The sequence below is a fragment of the Bufo gargarizans genome, chromosome 4, assembly GCF_014858855.1.
Source record: "Bufo gargarizans isolate SCDJY-AF-19 chromosome 4, ASM1485885v1, whole genome shotgun sequence".
Taxonomy (NCBI): Eukaryota; Metazoa; Chordata; class Amphibia; order Anura; family Bufonidae; genus Bufo; species Bufo gargarizans.
This window is the reverse complement of record NC_058083.1, coordinates 380,752,111-380,773,482: the sequence shown is the minus strand read 5'-3', so window position 1 is coordinate 380,773,482 and position 21,372 is coordinate 380,752,111. Positions and strand designations below refer to the sequence as shown.

The 21,372-nt window shown below is 42.8% G+C and overlaps 1 protein-coding gene across 1 annotated transcript in view; it reads left to right on the top strand.

The window, feature by feature from the left end:
• LOC122934910 (two pore calcium channel protein 1-like) overlaps window positions 1-20,999 on the top strand; it is a 72,937-nt gene extending 51,938 nt beyond the window's left edge. Inside the window, exons 13-19 of the mRNA XM_044290569.1 lie at window positions 8,336-8,423; window positions 9,194-9,263; window positions 9,468-9,687; window positions 11,582-11,672; window positions 14,558-14,671; window positions 15,905-16,014; window positions 19,946-20,999. Coding sequence (XP_044146504.1) covers window positions 8,336-8,423; window positions 9,194-9,263; window positions 9,468-9,687; window positions 11,582-11,672; window positions 14,558-14,671; window positions 15,905-16,014; window positions 19,946-20,091 — 839 coding nt within the window. The 3' untranslated portion in view covers window positions 20,092-20,999. The remainder of the gene's footprint in view (window positions 1-8,335; window positions 8,424-9,193; window positions 9,264-9,467; window positions 9,688-11,581; window positions 11,673-14,557; window positions 14,672-15,904; window positions 16,015-19,945) is intronic.
• Window positions 21,000-21,372: the final 373 nt, after the last annotated feature.

Sequence of the window (21,372 nt, the reverse complement as noted above, 5' to 3'; positions counted from 1 at the left end):
ACAGGTGTTTAATGGGATTTAGATTTGGACTCATTGCTGGCCACTTCAGAACTCTCCAGCGCTTTGTTTACATCCATTTCTGGGTGCTTTTTGACGTATGTTTGGTGTCATTGTCCTGCTGGAAGACCCAAGATCTCAGACGCAAACCCAGCTTTCTGACACTGGGCTCTACAGTGCAACCCAAAATTCGTTGGTAATCCTCAGATTTCATGATGCCTTGCACATATTCAAGTCACCCAGTGCCAGAGGCAGCAAAACAACCCCAAAACATCAATGAACCTCTGCCATATTTTACTGTAGGTACTGTGTTCTTTTCTTTGTAGGCCTCATTCCATTTTCGGTAAACAGTAAAATGATGTGCTTTACCAAAAAGCTCTATCTTGGTCTCATCTGTCTACAAGACGTTTTCCCAGAAGGATTTTGGCTTGCTCAAGTTCATTTTTGCAAAATGTAGTCTTGTTTTTTATGTCTCTGTGTCAGCAGTGGGGTCCTCCTGGGTGTCTTGCCATAGCGTTTCATTTCATTTAAATGTCGACGGATAGTTCACGCTGACACTGATGCTCCCTGAGCCTGCATGACAGTTTCAATATCTTTGTAACTTGTTTGGGGCTGCTTATCCACCATCCGGACTATACTGCGTTGATACCTTTCATCAAGTTTTCTCTTCCGTCCACGCCCAGGGAGATTAGCTACAGTGCCATGGGTTGCAAACTTCTTGATAATGTTGCGCACTGTGGACAAAGACAAATTGTCACCACCAGACATCTGAGAAGCTCTGACAGACGTTCTTCAGAACCTCCTCCTTGAGGTTCCTTTTGTTTTGCTTTCGTTTTCTCATCTCGTTAGCCTCTCTCAGCTGTCATGTAGGTGCACTGATTGCATCCCTTCAAATCCCTTCCCATACTGCATCACTTTGCGGTTTATAAAACTTCCTGGAGTGTGTGCATGCTGGATGCTACTACTGAGTCTTCTACAGATAAGTTTTGTTCATTCATTTGTATTTTCCTGTTTGCTGGATCCCAGGTGACCCTGACTCCCTCCGTATCAAGTGTAGGGAGCCGGTGGTCGTGTCCCCTCACTATTATAGGGTGTTCAGGTGTTATACAGTCGAGGAATGAGGATATGCGATCATCTACCATTGAGATTTTTGCATAGGCTGAGCAGTTAGGGAGAGAGCCAGGTCTGTTGCAGGGCTATCCCTTTGGTTCCTTAGTTTTGGATCCAGTCAGTCGGATCTTCATTTTGTGTCTTCTAGTTTTCTGTACACCTTCCGTGACATTATAAACCGCCAAAACCGTCTTAAGCATGAATCCGGTTTCAACCTTAATTGACCGCATGCAGGGTCTTTCACTGGAGGTAGAAGATCTCCGGAAAACTGTCTCTCAGTTTGAGGTGACCGTTTCTGCTTGCGTTCATGGAATTTGTTCTGAGCCTAAAATCTCGCTTCCGGGTACGTTCTCCGGGGGTAGTGAGCATTTTGTTCGTTTTAGAGAGGCTTGCAAACTCCATTTTCGCCTACTTCCCCATCCCTATGGTGATGAGGAGCGGAGGGTGGGGATCATCATCTCGCTGCTCAGGGATAACGCTCAGTCTTGGGCCCTTTCGCTGCCGGTGGGGGCACGGCCCCTCCGTTCAGTGGATGAATTTCTTTTTAGCCCTGGGTCAGATATATATGATGATCCGGATCGTATTGCTCTGGCTGAGTCTAGACTACGTCTTTTATGTCAGGGTAAACAATCCGCAGAGATATACTGTTCAGAATTTCGGAGATGGGCAGCTGATACTGGTTGGAATGATGCTGCACTCCGAAGTCAATTTTGCCATGGTCTTTCAGAGGGATTGAAAGATGCATTTGCCTTTCATGAGAGACCTACCTCCTTGGACTCTGCCATGTCTTGGGCCGTTCGTATTGACAGGCGTCTTAGAGAGAGAGGAGAGATCACTCCTTCCTGTCATACTCAGTCCAAGGACAGTGCGGCGGTCTCATTCAGTGCACAGGGGTCTCAGTCGCTCTCAATCCCTTCTGAGCAGGGGATCATTCAGCTGGGTTTGCTTGCCTCTGACAATAGAGGATTCAGCTCTCATAGGAAGGTTTGTTTCTGTTGTGGAGATATAAATCATTTGGCAAATGTTTGTCCCTCTAGGAGATTCAGGCAGTTTTTTGAGAGTAATAAAGAAACAAAAAGAAAAAAATCCTCTAAAAACGTTCCATCTGTTACTATTGGCAAGGTTGATGCGGAAATTGAAGGTTTTCCGTTTGCTTGTAGTTCCTGTTTTGTCCTACCTGCAGGGGTGGCGCTAGAGAGCAAGAACATTTTTTTGTGAGATTTTTGTAGATAGTGGAGCAGCTGTCAATCTCATTGATAATCAATTTGCTATAACTCATGGTTTCCAGGTATGCACTTTGGGAAAGGATATACCTGTTTTTGCTATTGATTCCGTTCCACTTTCTCAGAAATCGTTAAAGGGCATAGTTCACAATATCCGTTTGATTGTGAGTGATACTCATGTTGAGGATGTGTCGTGTTTCATCCTAAGCGGGTTGCCTACTCCTCTAGTGTTGGGGCTACCCTGGCTCACTAAACATAACCCCACCATTGATTGGCAAGCGAGGCAAATAAATGGTTGGAGTGACTTTTGCAGAGAGAATTGCCTCACGACATCTGTTTCTGAGGTTTCTACTAAGACTGTACCATCTTTTCTCTCTGAATTTTCGGATGTGTTTTCTGAGAGTGGTGTTCAGGACTTGCCCCGTATACAATCTCTCCCAACCTGAAAGGGTCGCTATGCGTGCTTATATCTCTGAGAGTCTGAGAAAGGGACACATACGACCCTCGAAGTCACCTGTTGCCGCTGGTTTTTTCTTTGTTAAGAAAAAAGATGGTTCTTTAAGACCATGTCTGGATTTCAGGGAGCTGAACAGTATCACAATTCGTGACCTTTATCCACTTCCTCTGATCCCGGACCTGTTTAACCAGATTGTTGGGGCTAAAGTTTTTTCCAAGTTGGATCTAAGAGGGGCATACAACCTGGATTGCAGGATAAAACTTACCAGGAAAGATTAAAGGAACTTAACATCTATAGCTTGGAAGAAAGACGAGACAGAGGGGATATGATAGAAACTTTTAAATACATAAAGGGAATCAACAAGGTAAAAGAGGAAAGAATATTTAAAAGAAGAAAAACTGCTACAAGAGGACATAGTTTTAAATTAGAGGGGCAAAGGTTTAAAAGTAATATCAGGAAATATTACTTTACTGAGAGAGTAGTGGATGCATGGAATAGCCTTCCTGCAGAAGTGGCAGCTGCAAATAAAGTGAAGGAGTTTAAGCATGCATGGGATAGGCATAAGGCCATCCTTCATATAAGATAGGGCCAGGGGCTATCCATAGTATTCAGTATATTGGGCAGACTAGATGGGCCAAATGGTTCTTATCTGCCGACACATTCTATGTTTCTATGGTCAGGGTCAGAGAAGGAGACGAATGGAAGACGGCCTTCAATACCCCTGAGGGCCATTTTGAGAATTTGGTTATGCCTTTTGGTTTGATGAATGCTCCAGCCGTCTTTCAGCATTTTGTGAACAGCATTTTTTATAATTTAATGGGGAAATTTGTATTAGTGTATCTAGATGACATTTTGATTTTTTTTCTCCTGATTTCAAAACTCATAAGGAACACTTACGTCAGGTCTTGCTCATCCTGCGGGAGAATAAATTGTACGCTAAACTGGAGAAATGTGTGTTTGCGGTTCCAGAAATGCAATTTCTGGGGTTTCTTCTCTCCGCTTCTGGTTTTCGCATGGACCCCGAGAAGGTCCGCGTTGTGCTTGAGTGGGAGCTTCCTGAGAATCAGAAGGCGCTGATGCGTTTTTGGGGTTTTGCCAATTATTACAGGAAGTTTATTTAGAATTATTCCTCTGTTGTTAAACCACTCATTGATATGACTAGAAAAGGGGTAGATTTTTCCTCCTGGTCGGTAGAGGCGCGTAAGGCCTTTTATAATATCAAGGAGAGTTTTGCTTCCGCTCCCATCTTGATATTTCTCTACCCTTCATAGTTGAGGTTGATGCTTCTGAGGTGGGTGTGGGTGCGGTCTTGTCTCAGGGTCCCTCTCCTGCCAAATGGCGATCGTGTGCCTTTTTCTCGAAGAAACTTTCCTCCGCAGAGAGAAATTACGATGTGGGAGATAGGGAGTTGTTGGCCATCAAGTTAGCTTTTGAGGAATGGCGCCATTGGCTAGAGGGAGCCAGACACCCTATTACCGTGTTTACTGACCATAAGAATCTGGCCTACTTGGAGTCAGCCAAGCGTCTGAACCCGAGACAGGCCAGATGGTCTTTGTTCTTTTCAAGGTTTAATTTTGTTGTCACGTTCCTCCCTGGGTTTAAGAATGTGAAGGCGGATGCCCTGTCACATTATTTTCCGGGAGGGGGGAATTTTGAAGACTCGGGTCCCATTTTGGCTGAAGGTGTGGTGGTCTCTGTTCTTTATCCTGAATTGGAGGCAGAGGTTCAGGTAGCCCAGTCAGAGGCTCCTGATCTTTGTCCTCCTGGGAGGTTGTTTGTGCCTCTCGCTTTAAGACACAAGATTTTTAAGGAGTACCATGATACTGTCCTTGCTGGGCACCCGGGGGCAAGAGCCACAGTGGATCTCAGCGCTCTGAGATTCTGGTGGCCGGCGTTTCGTAAGTCGGTTGAGGGTTTTGTGGCAGCCTGCGAGACCTGCGCTCGTGCCAAAGTCCCTCATTTACGGCCATCAGGTCCTCTCCTTCCATTACCCATTCCTTCCCGTCCTTGGACACATCTGTCCATGGACTTCATTACGGACCTGCTTCTTTCCTCGGGGAAGACTGTGATTCTGGTGGTGGTGGACCGTTTTAGCAAAATGGTGCATTTCATTCCTTTTCCTGGCTTGCCCAATGCTAAGACGCTGGCGCAGGCATTTATTGATCACATTGTCAAATTGCACGGTATTCCTTCAGATATAGTCTCTGATAGGGACACACAGTTTGTTTCCAGATTCTGGAAGGCTTTCTGTTCTCGCTTGGAAGTTCGGTTGTCATTCTCTTCTGCTTTCCACCCGCAGTCGAATGGCCAGACAGAGCGCGTCAATCAGAATCTGGAGACATATCTGCGCTGTTTTGTGGCAGAGAATCAGGAGGATTGGTGTTCTTTTTTGTCCCTTGCTGAGTTTGCTTTAAATAACCATCGTCAGGAGTCCTCTGATAAGTCACCATTTTTTGGTGCATATGGGTTTCATCCGCAGTTTGGGACATTCTCTGGAGAGGGGTCTTCTGGTTTTCCTCGTCTTTGTCATCTATTTGGCAAAAGATTCAGGATAATCTTAAGAGCATGAGTGAGAGATATAAGCGTGTGGCGGATAAGAGACGTGTGCCTGGTCCGGACCTGAATGTTGGTGACCTGGTGTGGTTGTCTACTAAGAATATCAAATTGAAGGTTCCCTCCTGGAAGTTGGGTCCTAAGTTTATTGGGCCTTACAAAATCTTGTCCGTCATCAATCCTGTTGCCTACCGTCTTGATCTTCCTCAGACTTAGAAGATCCATAATGTTTTTCATAAGTCCTTATTAAAACCTTATGTCCAACCCATTGTACCCTCGTCTTTGCCTCCTCCTCCGATTGTGGTTGATGGTAATCTTGAATTTCAGGTCTCTAGGATTGTGGATTCTCGTTTTGTCCGCGGTTCTCTCCAGTACCTCGTTCATTGGGAGGGTTATGGTCCTGAGGAGAGGATGTGGGTCCCAGTGACGGACATTAAGGCCACTCATCTCATCAGGGCTTTCCATAGGTCCCATCCTGAGAAGGTGGGCTCTGAGTGCCGGAGTCCACTCGTAGAAGGAGGGGTACTGTCACCACCAGACGTCTGAGAAGCTCTGACAGACGTTCTTCAGAACCTCCTCCTTGAGGTTCCTTTTGTTTTTCTTTCGTTTTCTCATCTCGTTAGCCTCTCTCAGCTGTCATGTAGGTGCACTGATTGCATCCCTTTAAATCCCTTCCCATACTGCATCACGTTGCGGTTTATACAACTTCCTGGAGTGTGTGCATGCTGAATGTTACTACTGAGTCTTCTACAGATAAGTTTTGTTCATTCATTTGTATTTTCCTGTTTGCTGGATCCCAGGTGACCCTGACTCCCTCCGTATCAAGTGTAGGGAGCCGGTGGTCGTGTCCCCTCACTATTATAGGGTGTTCAGGTGTTATACAGTCGAGGAATGAGGATATGCGATCATCTACCATTGAGATTTTTGCATAGGCTGAGCAGTTAGGGAGAGAGCCAGGTCTGTTGCAGGGCTATCCCTTTGGTTCCTTAGTTTTGGATCAGTCAGTCGGATCTTCATTTTGTGTCTTCTAGTTTTCTGTACACCTTCCGTGACACAAATCTAGATCTCTGAAGATGGACTTGTAACCTTGAGATTGTTGATATTTTTCTACAATTTTGGTTCTCAAGTCCTCACAGTTCTCTTCTCCTCTTTCTGTTGTCCATGCTTAGTGTGGCGCACACAGACACCAATGCAAAGACTTAGTGAACTTCTATCCTTTTTATCTGCTTTAATGTTTGATTTTTACGGTATATTGCCCACACCTGTTACTTGCCCCGGGTGAGTTTAAAGGAGCATCACATGCTTGAAACAATCTTATTTATCCACAATTTTGAAAGGGTGGCAATAATTTTGTCCAGCCCATTTTTGAAGTTTGGTGTGACATTATGTCCAATTTGCTTTTTTTCCTCCCTGTTTGGGTTTTGTTCCAGTACACACAAAGGGAATAAACATGTATAGCAAAACACGTGTTACTGCAATACTTTTCAGTGAGAAATACTTCATTTTCTTGAAAAATTCCAGGGGTGCCAACATTTACGGCCATGACTGTATATTGCTGCTCATCAGATTTACAGTGCCACATATATTTTTTTTCATAACTCGGACAAAACCTTTAAGGAATAATGTTTCCATACAAAATAAAACCTCAATATATATTAAACTATTTATCCCCAGCGTTTCTTTCTTTATATAAGATTTTTTTCATAACTTTTAATCTTGTTAACGAGATTTAGCCATGTATCTATACTTGGAGCATTAGATGAAAACCAAGCATGTGCAATCAACAGTCTTGCCAAAAACATTATCTTTAGCAAAAGAATCCTTTTATATTTATGGCATCCAACCTTAGATAGATCACTCAAAATCCAGGACAATCCAGATCCATAAATGGGATCTCCACTTTCAATTTTTGAATGGTATAGTTGTGTATCTATATCTATACAGGTCCAGAACATATGTAGATGATCAGCCTCAGGTGTATCACACCATGGACAATTGTAAGTGTTTCTCAAACCCCATTTATTAAGCCAAAAAAATGTAATGTAAATTCTGTGTATAATATTAAATTGAACCAGTGTATGATTAAAATTATGAGAAAGTAATGCCACATTCCCCAATATATTATCATAATCATTGGGCAATCCCTTCTCCAGGCCTTTTGCCCAGGGGATTGTAATTCAATAAATCGTGCTTTAAAGTAAATATTTATAACATTGAGAAATCTTAACCCTCTGTGCCAGCTTTACTATCAAATCATGCAAAAATATAGAAGTATCAATATCAAAAACCAATTTGTCTTTTATACTAGAAAGTACCGAACATAGCTGAAAATGCCGAAACCAAGATAAATTTGAAATATTTTCTCTTTGTGCTAACTCCAAAAAGGAAAAAATATAACCATTTCCATCCACCTGTGTGAGATGGCGAATGTTGTTCTTTTGCCAATACTGATCCCCAACCAGTTTGTCTAGGGCCTGTAAATGATTATGCCAAGGGGCGTACAAAAAAGATCCCTTAATCCCAAACCAATATCTGATAGTACTCCAGGACTTTATGGTTGCTGCGAAGCTACTTATTTAGTCCTGTTGGTGATTAATTAATTGACCAGAATCCAGTAGGGTAAAAATGTTATCATGTAGCCTCTTCACCAAAGTTCTACATAGTGGACTTGTCTCCCATTCACGATACAACCAAAGCTGTGATGCCATAAAATAGCCTTTGAAATGGAAGATTTATACCACCCTGTTCCATCGGTTTATAAAAATGCTCTAATCAAATGCTCAATCAACTTAAAAAACGTATCTTCAATCCATGCTGAGGAATCCCTGACTTGCCAGGGATTTTTTTTCTAATACCTAAAGACTAACTACAACTTATTGAGCTGGGAAATATTGCTAAAGGATATTCCACCTTTTCTTGGTGATCGTTTTCTTGCCAGGCTGTCACATACTGTAGTTCACCTGACAACTAATTATTGAATATTTTTCCTTCACAGCGAGTCTGTATAACAGTCAAGAGATTCTAGACATTGTCTTCATTCTTCGTGTCCTCCGGCTCATAAGGATCATTGACAGTATTCAGAGGTATTCTAATTCTTAGCTATGTGCCATCGCACACCATGTGCCCAATTCACAGGTAAACAAGCAGACACTGGTGGCATGATGAGTTATTAAAGGGAAGGTCCCCCTTTAAAAAATCTTCTCAAATGATACATTCAGAAGATGTCATTGGCAAGGGTTTGTGGCTCTGCCCTGTGGCCTTCACCAGTCTGTTAGGCCATGGCATTCAGAGAAGCCCTGTGCCCTTTCTCTTCTGACTTGGAGAGATAAAGATATCTAAGCCTGTAGTCAGAAAATCTCATTCATTGCAGTCGGCTACTGTAATATACATAGAATCCCATATCACTGAGATCTTAAGACTTTCAAGTAAGAAGATTAAATTATATGATGCTCCTTTACTCTAGTGATTGAAGGGGTCACAGGGCACAAACCTATGATACCAACTAAGTGACCTGTGAGAAGATGTTTAAATTGGTTGTCCCAGAATGACTACTTATCACCTATCCACAGGCTAGAAGATATGTGTTTCATTGGTGAGGGACCCCCACTGATCATAAGAATGAAGGTCCTTTGTCTGACATTTGAATGTATCTTTAGTTAAGCATGCTCACTGCTTCCACATTTGAACTCTAGGGAACTGCCAGATGTAGCCAAGTGCAGTGAGAGGTTATCTTCAGTAGTGTTAATGCTTGACCATCGCCATATTCAACCAGGGAACACAGGACCCCAGTACGTATGATAAGTTCTCATTTTAGGGGCCTTCTTTTTAAAGAATACTCCTTCTTTTCTTGCAGGTTTCGAGTCATAATGAACACATTGATAAACATCCTTCCGACAATGTTGACTTTTTGTGGCATTATCTTAGTATGTGCATTTTCACTTTTTATGTCTTTGTTTAAATAGTAAGCATACTGTATATTTCACATTTTTATTTTTGATGCATGTATTAAAACTAGGCTAGGAGGAAATGTTGCAATTCAAGAAGCAACACATGCAGTATTGTGCTAGTTTGTTATTGCAGAGGATTTACACTGCATTATGGCTGTAATGATCTTTTGCTCTTCTTAGACTATATACTATGTTTTTGCCATTATCGGGATGGAAGTCTTCAAGAACAAAATCCGTTTCTTCCCTGAGAATTCGAGTGAGCCTTACGCGCAGCAGTGCGGAGCAGAAGCCTTGAAGGACTCTTCCTTTGCCAAAAGCAAATATTGCAAGAATAACTTCAACAACTTGGGTTCTGCCTTTGTAGTTCTAGTGGAGCTGACTGTGGTTAACCAGTGGCATGATATCCTTTTGTCTTACTGATTTTTTTTTAACAGGCTATTCCATAATTAATGTACCGCATTTTTCGCCCCATAAGACGCACTTTTTTCCCCTAAAGTGGGGGGGAAATGTCACTGCGTCTTATGGAGCAAATACTAATGAGCGCTTCCATTATGTGCCAGAGGACCGGGAAGCGGTAAATGCATTGCTCCCCAGGCTCTGTACTCACCACTTCCTGATCTGGGGCTGAGACGGATCCGCTCGTATAATGCAGGCGGTGGCTCCGTTCAGAACGGATCCGTCTGCATTATATTGTAAAAAAAATTCTAAGTGTGAAAGTAGCCTGAACGGATCCGTCCAGACTTTTACATTGAAAGTCAATGGGCGACGGATCCGTTTGAAGATTGAGCCATAGTGTGTCATCTTCAAACGGATCCGTCCCCATTGACTTACATTGTAAGTCTGGACGGATCCGCACGGCCAGGCGGACACCCGAACGCTGCAAGCAGCGTTCAGGTGTCCGCCTGCTGAGCGGAGCGGAGGCTGAACGCCGCCAGACTGATGCATTCTGAGTGGATCTGCGTCCACTCAGAATGCTTTAGTGCTGGACGGATGCGTTCGGGGCCGCTTGTAAGCCCCTTCAAACGGAGCTCACAAGCGGACACCCGAACGCTAGTGTGAAAGTAGCCTAAAAAAGCTAGAACCAGTCCTGTACCTCACATAGATCCAGAGATCTCCTCATTCATTTTTCCAGTTGCTATGCTAGATTTATATCAAGCTGACCGCTCAGGGGGGTGCCCTTTCTTCTGCAGCTGTCTACCTATCACAGCTTAGGAGGCAGTTAAAGAATGGCACCGAGCATATATGTCCACCTCAGCAAGGTGGACAGAGAAATAAGAAAAATAACAAACAGCAGGTGGCGCTATACAGATGCATTTTATTGATTGACTCAGTGACTATGCTAAAATTTTAATTACATGCAATAACAAAAGTATTCAGATCCAGGTGCTGGTTTGAAAAATGCAGAATATTTTTCATGAGACAACCCCCTTAACATAGTAACCTTTGAAAGCAGTGTATGACCATGTGCCTCATACAACAAAATAATGTTATTTAACCCCTTAATGCACAATGAAACACGTGTATGGTATTTGTGCGCATAGAATGTATGGAGCGGGCTCATGAGCTAAGCCTGCTCCATACACAGTAAGTTCCAGCTGTATAATACAGCAAACACCTGGCAGCTTATGATCGGAAGCAGAGAGAACTCGATCTTGGTAATTTAACTCCTCAGATGCCATGGTCAATAACCGTTAGACAGAGGGAAGGGAGATTCAGCTATCCTCCCACTGAAGCCCCCTGGAAAAATCATAGGGCTTCAGTCCATTGCTATGAAGGTAGTGAGGGTTCCCAGGTCTGCCAAAGCAAGCTGCCTGCAAAGCTGTGCCCGTGGCATAGGTGCACGCTACTTTGGCTGCAACATAATGCATAGAACTATAAGTAGCAGCACCCTGCTCAATGCACAAAGACACAGGTGAAAAAGTAAACTGCATAACCATTATACTTTCTATATGAAAAGTAGAAGCTATTTGCACATATTATTGATCAAATATATGTCGGGCCCATCTACCAGAGACGAGGTGGCTTCTCACAATTGGAACTACTCTAACACATGCCTCTCCTGGGCGTTTGGCTATAAGTTTCTGAGCAAAGTATAATCCAACTATGTGATACTTTTGATTAAAAGCACCAGGTAGAATGGCGGGAGTGCACGGTTCACAGGGGAATATATATGACATTTTTGCTTATTTTAATGCAGAATATGTCAGTTTCTATATTTATATGCCATTTTACTGCAGCTCTAAAGGGACATTGTGAAACATTATGCTTAATTTTCACTTTTCTTAACATCCTACTTATTGCTACTGGGTTTGCTCTTGTGACCCATCCTGCAGCAAAATTGTATTTCATTGCGTTCCACGTGGTGGTTGTCATCATGATTATCAAGTAAGTAATTGAGAGATGCAGTTTTCTGTCCACAGTTTGATATCTTCTGTAAGGTTTTTGCATGTACTGTTTACTTTGCCAGTGGCCACTAGAAAAACATTCTGTTGCATCCAGTTCTAAAAGTAACTAAACAATAAGAAAAAAGAAAAAAGAAACAGTATCTTTTAAAACGTGGTGCGTACCTATCATAAGGTACAATGAACTGGAAAATAACTACTCTGTTACGATGTCATCCCTTGTGGTTAGAACTTGAATAGTGTGAGTTTTCTCATTCGGTTAGGGCTCTTTCACACTTGCGTTGTCCGGATCCGGCATAGAGTTCCGTCGTCGGGGCTCTATGCCGGAAGAATCCTGATCAGTTTTATCCTAATGCATTCTGAATGGAGAGAAATCCGTTCAGGATGCATCAGGATGTCTTCAGTTCCGGAACGGAACGTTTTTTGGCCTGAGAAAATACTGCAGCATGCTGCGCTTTTTGCTCCAGCCAAAAATCCTAAAGACTTGCCGCAAGGCCGGATCCAGAATTAATGCCCATTGAAAGGCATTGATCCGGATCCGGCCTTAAGCTAAACGTCATTTCGGCGCATTGCCGGATCCGCCGTTTAGCTTTTTCTGAATGGTTACCATGGCTGCCGGGACGCTAAAGTCCTGGCAGCCATGGTAAAGTGTAGTGGGGAGCGGGGGAGCAGCATACTTAACGTCCGTGCGGCTCCCAGGCGCTCCAGAGTGACGTCAGGGTGCCCCACGCGCATGGATGACGTGTTCACATGGCACGTCATCCATGCGCAGCATGGGGCACTCTGACATCATTCTGGAGCTCCCCGGGAGCCGCACGGACTGTAAGTATACCGCTCCCCCGCTCCTACTATGGCAACCAGGACTTTAATAGCGTCCTGGCTGCCATAGTAACACTGAAAGCATTTTGAAGACGGATCCGTCTTCAAATGCTTTCAGTACACTTGCGTTTTTCCGGATCCGGACAACGCAAGTGTGAAAGAGGCCTAAGACAGCGATCTGAAGAATGCTCCTAAAAAGTTCAAACATTTATTATTCTATAACATCCACCCTTGTGCAAATTTTTAAGAACTCCGAAAATTCCTTTTGGCAATACATGCGTATTCAGTCCAGGAAACACACTGAACACTGCTCCTCTGAAGTGAACTTACAGCATCTTAATGATTTACGATACTGTAAATTCCCATCTCATTGTGGTGTGCTGTGTCTACAGTTCTGTAGACCTGTAGTGAGACTGGAATTCACAGCATTATAAATCATGATGATGCTGTGAGTCCAGCCCAGGAAATACAGCTCTCACACGGAGCATGTTTCCAAGACTGAATACACGTGTGTAAAACGTGTCATTCCACTGGTCATACATTACTCTCACTCAGTCTGGCTTGGTTAAAAGGAACCTGCAATACTGAACATGGTGTCTGAGCTGCAGACAGTGTGTAATAGAGCAGGAGGAGATCTATAACTTGTATTTCATTCTTTTATATTCCTGCTCATTTTAGGCTTTGAAGTCAAGTATTCGGTCCTATAAGTGATTGACAGCCTTCCCTCTATGACTGTGTATACAGAGATAGCTGTCAATCACTGATAGGACCGCCTCCTTTATTTCAAAGCCCAGAATGAGCAGGAATTAAAAAATATAAATGAGATGTTTTACTAAATTTCCAATAAAATTGTATAAGGCTACTTTCACACTAGCGTTCAGAGCGGATCCGTCTGCATTATATTGTAAAAAAATTGTGAAAGTAGCCTGAACGGATCCGTCCAGACTTTACATTGAAAGTCAATGAGGGACGGATCCGTTTGAAGATTGAGCCATAGTGTGTCATCTTCAAACGGATCCGTCCCTATTGACTTACATTGTAAGTCTGGACGGATCCACACGCCTCCGCATGGCCAGGCGGACACCCGAACACTGCAAGCAGCGTTCAGGTGCCCGCCTGCTGAGCGGAGCGGAGGCTGAACACCGCCAGACTGATGCATTCTGAGCGGATCCGCATCCACTCAGAATGCATTAGTGCTAGACGGAAGCGTTCGGGGCTGCTTGTGAGCCCCTTCAAACGGAGCTCACAAGCGGACACCTGAACGCTAGTGTGAAAGTAGCCTAATATGTATATCTCATCAGCTCCTCCTGCTCTATAACATGCTGTCTGTAGCTTACATTGCATTTTCATGGTGACCTACCATAAAAAAGTATTGCGTTACCCGATACCACACAAAAAAAATAAAACAAAAAAAAAAGCCGCGTGCATTCCACATTTTATGGACCGTCCAGCCCATAATAGAACAGTCCTATCCTTTTTTGGGGGGACAAGGTGACAAAAAATGGCAAATTGCATGTTTATTTATTTTTTCTGTCAGGCTTACACTGCTGGGGCTCTGATCAGAAGCTACCACTGCACCACCAATGAGGAGGCGACCCCGGGCCACTGCCACCAATGATTATAATACTGGGGTGGGGGGTGCACTGCGCCACCAATGCATATGATTAACCCTTAAATACAAATGTAGGCTGCGGGTGCCTTGTATCGGAAAATAGCAAATCCCGGTATCGTATCGATCCGGGTACAAAAGTATTGATTGGGTATCGAAAATTTGATACCCGGTGCAACCCTAATCCCTGAGGGCAGGGTTTATCATTACACAAATGTCCAAAATCCCGTACATGCGCTGTTGTCTTCTGTATGCGCAGTCAAGCTGCCCTGGTATGTTACCTGAATCAGTCACAATTCTAGTCGAACATTAGGGAATCTCTGATATTACCATTCTATAATATTGTAGTTACAGTGATTCTGAGCCTTAACCAATGACGACAAACCCTTCGGACAGTAAATGTTATATTTTTGAACTACTTTGTATGTTCTGGTTTTCAGCATATTCGTAGCTTTTATTTTGGAAGCATTTTTTGTGGAATACTCCCTGGAGAAAAGTGAAGTTGAAACTGCCATTGAAAAGAAGATCCAGGAGCTAGGAATGGCAGTACAGGAGTGAGTGATTTCTGCATCGTATTAATTATGTTTTACTGTGTGTACTCGACATGATGGCACAATGTTTAACCCCCGTTACAGATGGCATAGTTAGTAATTTGTACTATATTTTTTTGCACATCGCCATGAGCATGCTGAGTAGTGCTGACTCTCCATGAGCTATCAATAAACTGGGTTTTGCCTCCCCAAGCAGAGTGGGTGGACAGAACCTCACTCCGTACCATGGGTACTCTAAGCATCTACATTTGTGTTTCCTGTCCCTGCTTTCTGTGACCGATGGATCTTTAACCCATTAAAGGCTAAGAACACCTTTTGGGACCATTTTTTTTTTTTTTTTATAATTGGGTTTATTCATTTCGAACTAAAAAATGATTTTTTCAATTGGTTTTTATTAAAAACTTTCAACAGTTTCTGATCTACAGCGTTAAGTTTCGGTCTATCTGGGGAGTTTCCTGCTTCCAGTTTCACACTGAAGCTGTCAGGTTGCTGCTCTGACAGCTCGATGCATAGCCCTTATCTCTGAACTCCTGACAGCTCATAAACATTCATTAAGCCATAGTCTTATTCGTTTGATAAGAAATTAGCTATAATGAATAACTAAATATTACTTATTTTAAACTTAATTCCTAAACTTCCAGCACTGGACTATAGGCCGCTTTCAGACAAGTGATTGTCACGCTCCGGAGTCGCACCGCAGCACCTGTCCTGAACTTCCAGGACTGCCGGGGTCGCATAGCATTATATTGATTTATGATGCTATGTAACCCTTACAGTTCTGGAATGTATTGGATAACACGGACAGCATTATTTCAGTGTTATCCAATACATTCCAGAACTGTAAGGGTTACATAGCATCATAAATCAATATAATGCTATGCGACCCCGGCAGTCCTGGAAGTTCAGGACAGGTGCTGCGGTGCGAGTCCGGAGCATGACACTCACTTGTCTGAAAGCGGCCTATAGTCCATGTGAATCGACTATATTACATCCGTGTTTACTCTGGTGCTGTTTGTTCTTGACTCGGAGAGCTCCTAGATGTGAACATTGTCCACCTGAAAGAGTACTTAAGCTATATAGACAGTTTTAAAAAATCCACTGCAGGAAAATGGCGTGTAATTCTTTGAACATTGATTTAATTCTTGAATTCGTTCCTTCTGAATCTAGCATTTAAGCTCAGCTTTATCCTACAGCAAGCAGTCATATCTGATGCAATCTGTTACTCATTCAACACAGGGGAGATATTCCTACTGGAAACTTGGTGGACAATATGGACAATTGTGAAAATATCGAAGGGTTTGGTGAGGGGAACAAGAAAGGATTGATGTTTCAAATTGCCTCAAAACGTATGTTTTTACTTATTTTTTTATTTTATTTTATTTTTATTTTTTTCTTGAAAGTTCCTATAGTTACATGTTATATTTGGCACATATATGTGATTGTAAAGATCTGTCTACAAATCGCCTTGTGAATGAGTATTACCTGTGTAAATTATTGGCCTGATTTATCATACGCCAGCGTTTTACGTACGCCTGTTCATAAATTAGCAGTCCATGTGCCTGAACTGAAACTAGGCTGCAGTAGATTTCAATCTTCTATGCCAGAAAACTGACCCGCCTCACCACACCCGCTTTACGGGAAAGAGGAAAAGGCAGTGGGAAAATGTGGTTGTTTAAAAAGTCGCAAACACAATGCGACTTTCACATCAGAAAACTGACGAAAAATAATGGTAAGGCTCCATTCACACGTCCGCAATTCTGTTCAGCATTTTGCAGACTCATTCATTTCTATGGGGCCACATGATGTGCTGTCCGGATCCGGAAATGCGGATCCGCACTTCCGGGTCCACAATTCCGATACCGAAAAAATTAGAACATGTCCTATTCTTGTCCGCAATTGCGGATAAGATAAGGCATTTTCTATTATAGTGCTGGCGATGTGCAGTCTGCAAAATGCAGAAAGCACATTGCCGGTGTGTCTGTGTTTTGCAGATGTGTGAATGGACCCTAAGTCAGGCTCACTGTTATATACTATACAGAGTTTTATATGTGCACTATGCAAAGGAAAAAAAAACCTCCCGAACAGATCAATATGAATGTTTCTGAAATGTTTATCTTACAATTGCTTTTTTACTTTAATTTCTAGAACTTGAACATATAATATCACTTAAAGGGGTTCTGAAGTTTGTTTAAACTGATGATCTATCCTCTGGATAGATCATCTGCATCTGATTGGCGGGGGTCCAACACCCGGGACCCCCGCCGATCAGCTGTTTGAGAAGGCCGCGGCGCTCCAGCAGTGCCGCGGCTTTCTCACTGTTTACCACTGGCCCAGTGACTTCACGACTAGTATCAACTTGCCTGGGGGTGGCTATGCTCCGTTCACTTGAATGGAGCTTAGCCCCGCCCAGGCCATTTGATACTAGTCGTGAAGTCACTGGGCCAGCGGTAAACAGTGAGAAGACAGCAGCGCTCCTGGAGCACTGCTGCCTTCTCAAACAGCTGATCGGCAGGAGTCCCAGGTGTCGGACCCCCACCGATCATCAGTTTAAACAAACTGCAGAACCCCTTTAACGTGAAGGCTTTCCCACTGTAGCAGAAAGAGAAATCTCTGATTACTGTTAATTACCTCTCAGCACGTCAACAGAAAATGAAAAATTTTATGGCTTTAAAAATGCAGAGATGAAAAAGCAATAAAATCACTGCGTCCCTTAAAGGGGTTTTCCAGGATTTTTACTACTGATGACCTATCCTCAGGATACGTTATCAGTATCTGATTGATGGGGGTCTGACACCCAGGACCCCTGCCAATCAGCTGTTTACGAAGGCACCGACATCTGAGGATAGGTAATCAGTGGTAAAATCCTGAAAAACCCCTTTAAATTCTGTACTAGACAGCATATGTACATTTAAAAATACTTTGATATATGGTAGTCCCAGAGCCGAGACCCCCACCAATGACTAAAACAAGAAAAAAGAAGCACTAACAGTGCTCCTCAAGATGGTCTTTCACTTCATTAACATTTTGTTCTGTTGTAGCCTAGTGGTCAAATAAAAAAAATTGCATCTTTCCCCATCAGTCTGCACTGAATACTCCATAATGAAACCGTAAAAATTGAGTTCTAGAAATTATTGTAAGTTTATTAAAAAGGAAAAACTAATATTTGGCATAGACATATGTCTTAAGATCCTTTGATAGGACACAAGAAATTTAGGTCTGGGGACCTCCCATTTATCTTGGTCATCTTTGAGATGTTTCTACACTTTGATTGGTGTACAACTGTGGTAAATTCAGTTTATTGGACCTGATTAGGAAAGACACAGCCCTGTCTATATAAGAGAATTATATAAGACTGATTGTGATTGATTGGATCTGACTTACTCTACTCTATCCACAGATATATCCGGAACTGTGGTTATTTAGAGTTAATTTTTATAGTGTTATTAGCCAATACATTTTTGCTGCAATATTAAATTGTGTTGTGTGTGACCCACATATTGAGTGCCAGTCTTATATAATTCTCTTTCCATTGCGTATTCTTTACTGATTGGGTGATCAGTCAAGACTAGAGCACCTTTTCCACCCTGAGAAAGGTGGTGAGCTATCCACGTTAATCAACCTGTCTATATAAGGTCTCTCAAAATTTCTGCTGAACTGAAAGTTCCCAAAAGCACAGGGGCTTCCACAATTAAATGAAAGAGGTCTGAAACAACCAGAAGGGCCTTAGTAAGTGAGGTGAATAAGAACTCAATGGTCACTCTGGGTGAGCTCTAAACATCCTGTGTGCACATGGGAGAGACTCTTAGAAGGTCAACCATCACTGCAGCACTCCACCATTCTGGGTTTTATGGCAGTGGTGAGAAAGAAGCATTCCTCCCCAGTAAAAAAAAGCACCTAAAGACCCAAGATTAAACTTATTGGACTCAATTCTAAGTGTCTTATCTGGAGGAAGCGGGCACTGCTCGTCATCTGCCCAATACCATCCCTACAGTGATGCATGGTGGTGGCAGCTTTATGCTGAACTGGTGTTTTTCAATGGATAGGACAAGGAGATTGATCAAGGTTGAGGGGATGCTAAATGGAGCAAAGTACATAGATTTTCTTAAAGCCTGATGTAGAGTGCTCTGGACCTCAGACTGGGTCAAAGGTTCACTTTTCAACAAGGCAGTGGCCCTAAGCACACAGCCAAGGCAACACAGGAATGGCTTGGGGACAACTCTGTGAATGTCCTTGAATGGCACAGCCAGAGCACTGACTTGAATCAAATTGAACATCTCTGGAGAGACCTGAAAATAGCTGTCCACCATCAGTTCCCATCCAACTGACAGAGCTCGAGATGATCTGCTGAGAAGAATGGCAGAAAATTACAAATCCAGGTGTACATCATCCCCAAGAATACTGGAGGCTGTAATCGTTGTCAGAGGTGCTTCAACTAAGTACAAGGTCTGAATACTTCAATGCAATATTTTAGTTTTTCTTTTTCAATAAATTAGCAAAGATTTCTAACATTCTGTTTTCTCTTTCTCATTATGGAGTACTAAGTGCAGAATGATGGAGGAAAGCATTATTATTTTTTTTACGTTGTCGCAAGACCGCAGCATAACAAAATGTGAAAAAAGTGAAAGGCTCTTAAGACTTACCAAAAGCATTTTAGACTTTCTATAGAGCTTGTCTTCAGTAGCAAGGTGAGACGCCCTCTATGTGAGTGCTTCTCTCTCCTGGTTCTAGCAATTGGTGAGGGTCTCTGCACTCAGATGCTCACCAATTAAAACCTGACATGCCAAAAGTTTAGTCAAAGTACTAGGGCACTTTAAAGGGGTTGTTGGAGTTATCCTAAAATCCTCCCAATGCCACTAAATGACTGAAAAATCTTAAAAATTATATACTCCTTTCTTTCTACTTTGCTGTTCCCTGAGCCGTAGATCTAGTTCTCCTCACGCTGTTTGTATAAAAGGCAGTAGTGGTGATGTCCAGATATATGGTAAGTTACCAATGCAGCCAATCACTGTCCTCCGTGATCGTGTGCTGTATACTGCTGAGGACAGTGATTGCCTGCAGCAGTCGCATACTGTATACCAGTACATCACCACTGCTGTCTTTTACAAAAACAGCAGTAGGACCAGAAATGCGCAGGAAACAGAGGTAAGTATAGATGCTCTTTTTCCAGCACTTAGAGGATTTTTGGATAACTTGGACAACCCCATTAAGGTGATAAAATATATAACATCATGGCATATTCTTTTTAATGGTACTTAATTAAATCCTGTTGTCTTTCAGGCTATAGAACAGTGGATGCCTTATTACAACGCATGTTTGAAGCAGAAATACCTCCTGAAGATGAAGGTCCACCAATGGAGGACATTTTGAATTTGTCACCTAATGACCTTTATATTGAAAATCCAACATTCAATTCAGCAGCCTAGGATACAGAGGATAACAAATCCAACTGGGAAAAGTAGAATAAAAAAAAGTGCAGAGAGAATCCCAGAAATGCTGCTCACAGCTGATTTTTTTTTCTAATAAAAAATATTTATTTTTATACAGAATAACTCTTTTAGTATGTAAAGAAAAAAGACCAAATAATGGAAGAATGAATGTACTGTGTGTCAGGATGAGGGCATGTCACCGCCTTGGGAACTTTGCACAAAGCACTTCCTTAGCAGTCAATTAAACTGCAGTATTTCTCGACAAATATATTTTTTTTTTTCGGTTGAAGTTTTTGTACTCGTGTACAGTCTTCTCAGAACCTCTTACATTCACATATATATTGGTTTAGCACAGTGTTTTCTCCAGTGTTTGTAGACAGCAAGTATTTAAAGGGAACCTGTTTCTCTGAACATGTACTCCGATTTGCCAGCATCATGTTGTAGATCAGGAGGAGCTGAGCACATTGCTATATAGTTTTGAAGGAAAATATTAATTAATAACTTGTAAGTTAATGTTTAAAATCCTTGCTCTTTCTAAGCTTAGGAGTCCAGTGGGTGGTTGTATTTAGTGATAGATAAGCACGCAGTCGAGCAGATCCTCCCAGTAGTCGAGCAGATCCTCCCAGAATTTCTGCTCAACTCCTCTGTCTGAACTGTCTCTGTCTCCACTACTGGGTGTACATTAAAGTCATCGGCCAGGTACATTAGATATCTGCACTGCTTAGAGAACAGCAGCAGATCCTCTGTGCATGCAAAGAAACTCTGAACAAAGGAGTAGACGCAAGATTACAAGCGGGGCCGGTGCAAGGATTTTTGCCAACACAAGCAAAGCTACATTTTGGTGACCCCCCCCCCCCCTTCGCAGCTTACCTGGCCCTTGTCCCGTCTGCAGCAGCTGGCTTTTCCTCTGTGTGGTCCTGGTATCTTCTCTTTGCTTCAGACAATCGCTGGTTTAAGGCCCCCATCCATCAGCCCCCCATGTCAGCCATCATGCCCCCATGTGAGCCATTGGCCCCCCATGTCACATTTCTCCCCCTCCATGTCACATTTCTCCCCCTCCATGTCACATTTCTCCCCCTCCATGTCACATTTCTCCCCCTCCATGTCACATTTCTCCCCCTCCATGTCACATTTCTCCCCCTCCATGTCACATTTCTCCCCCTCCATGTCACATTTCTCCCCCTCCTTTTTACATAATCCCCTCTGTCACATCACCCCCATGTCACATTTCTCCCTCTCCAGGTCACATTTCTCCCTCTCCAGGTCACATTTCTCCCT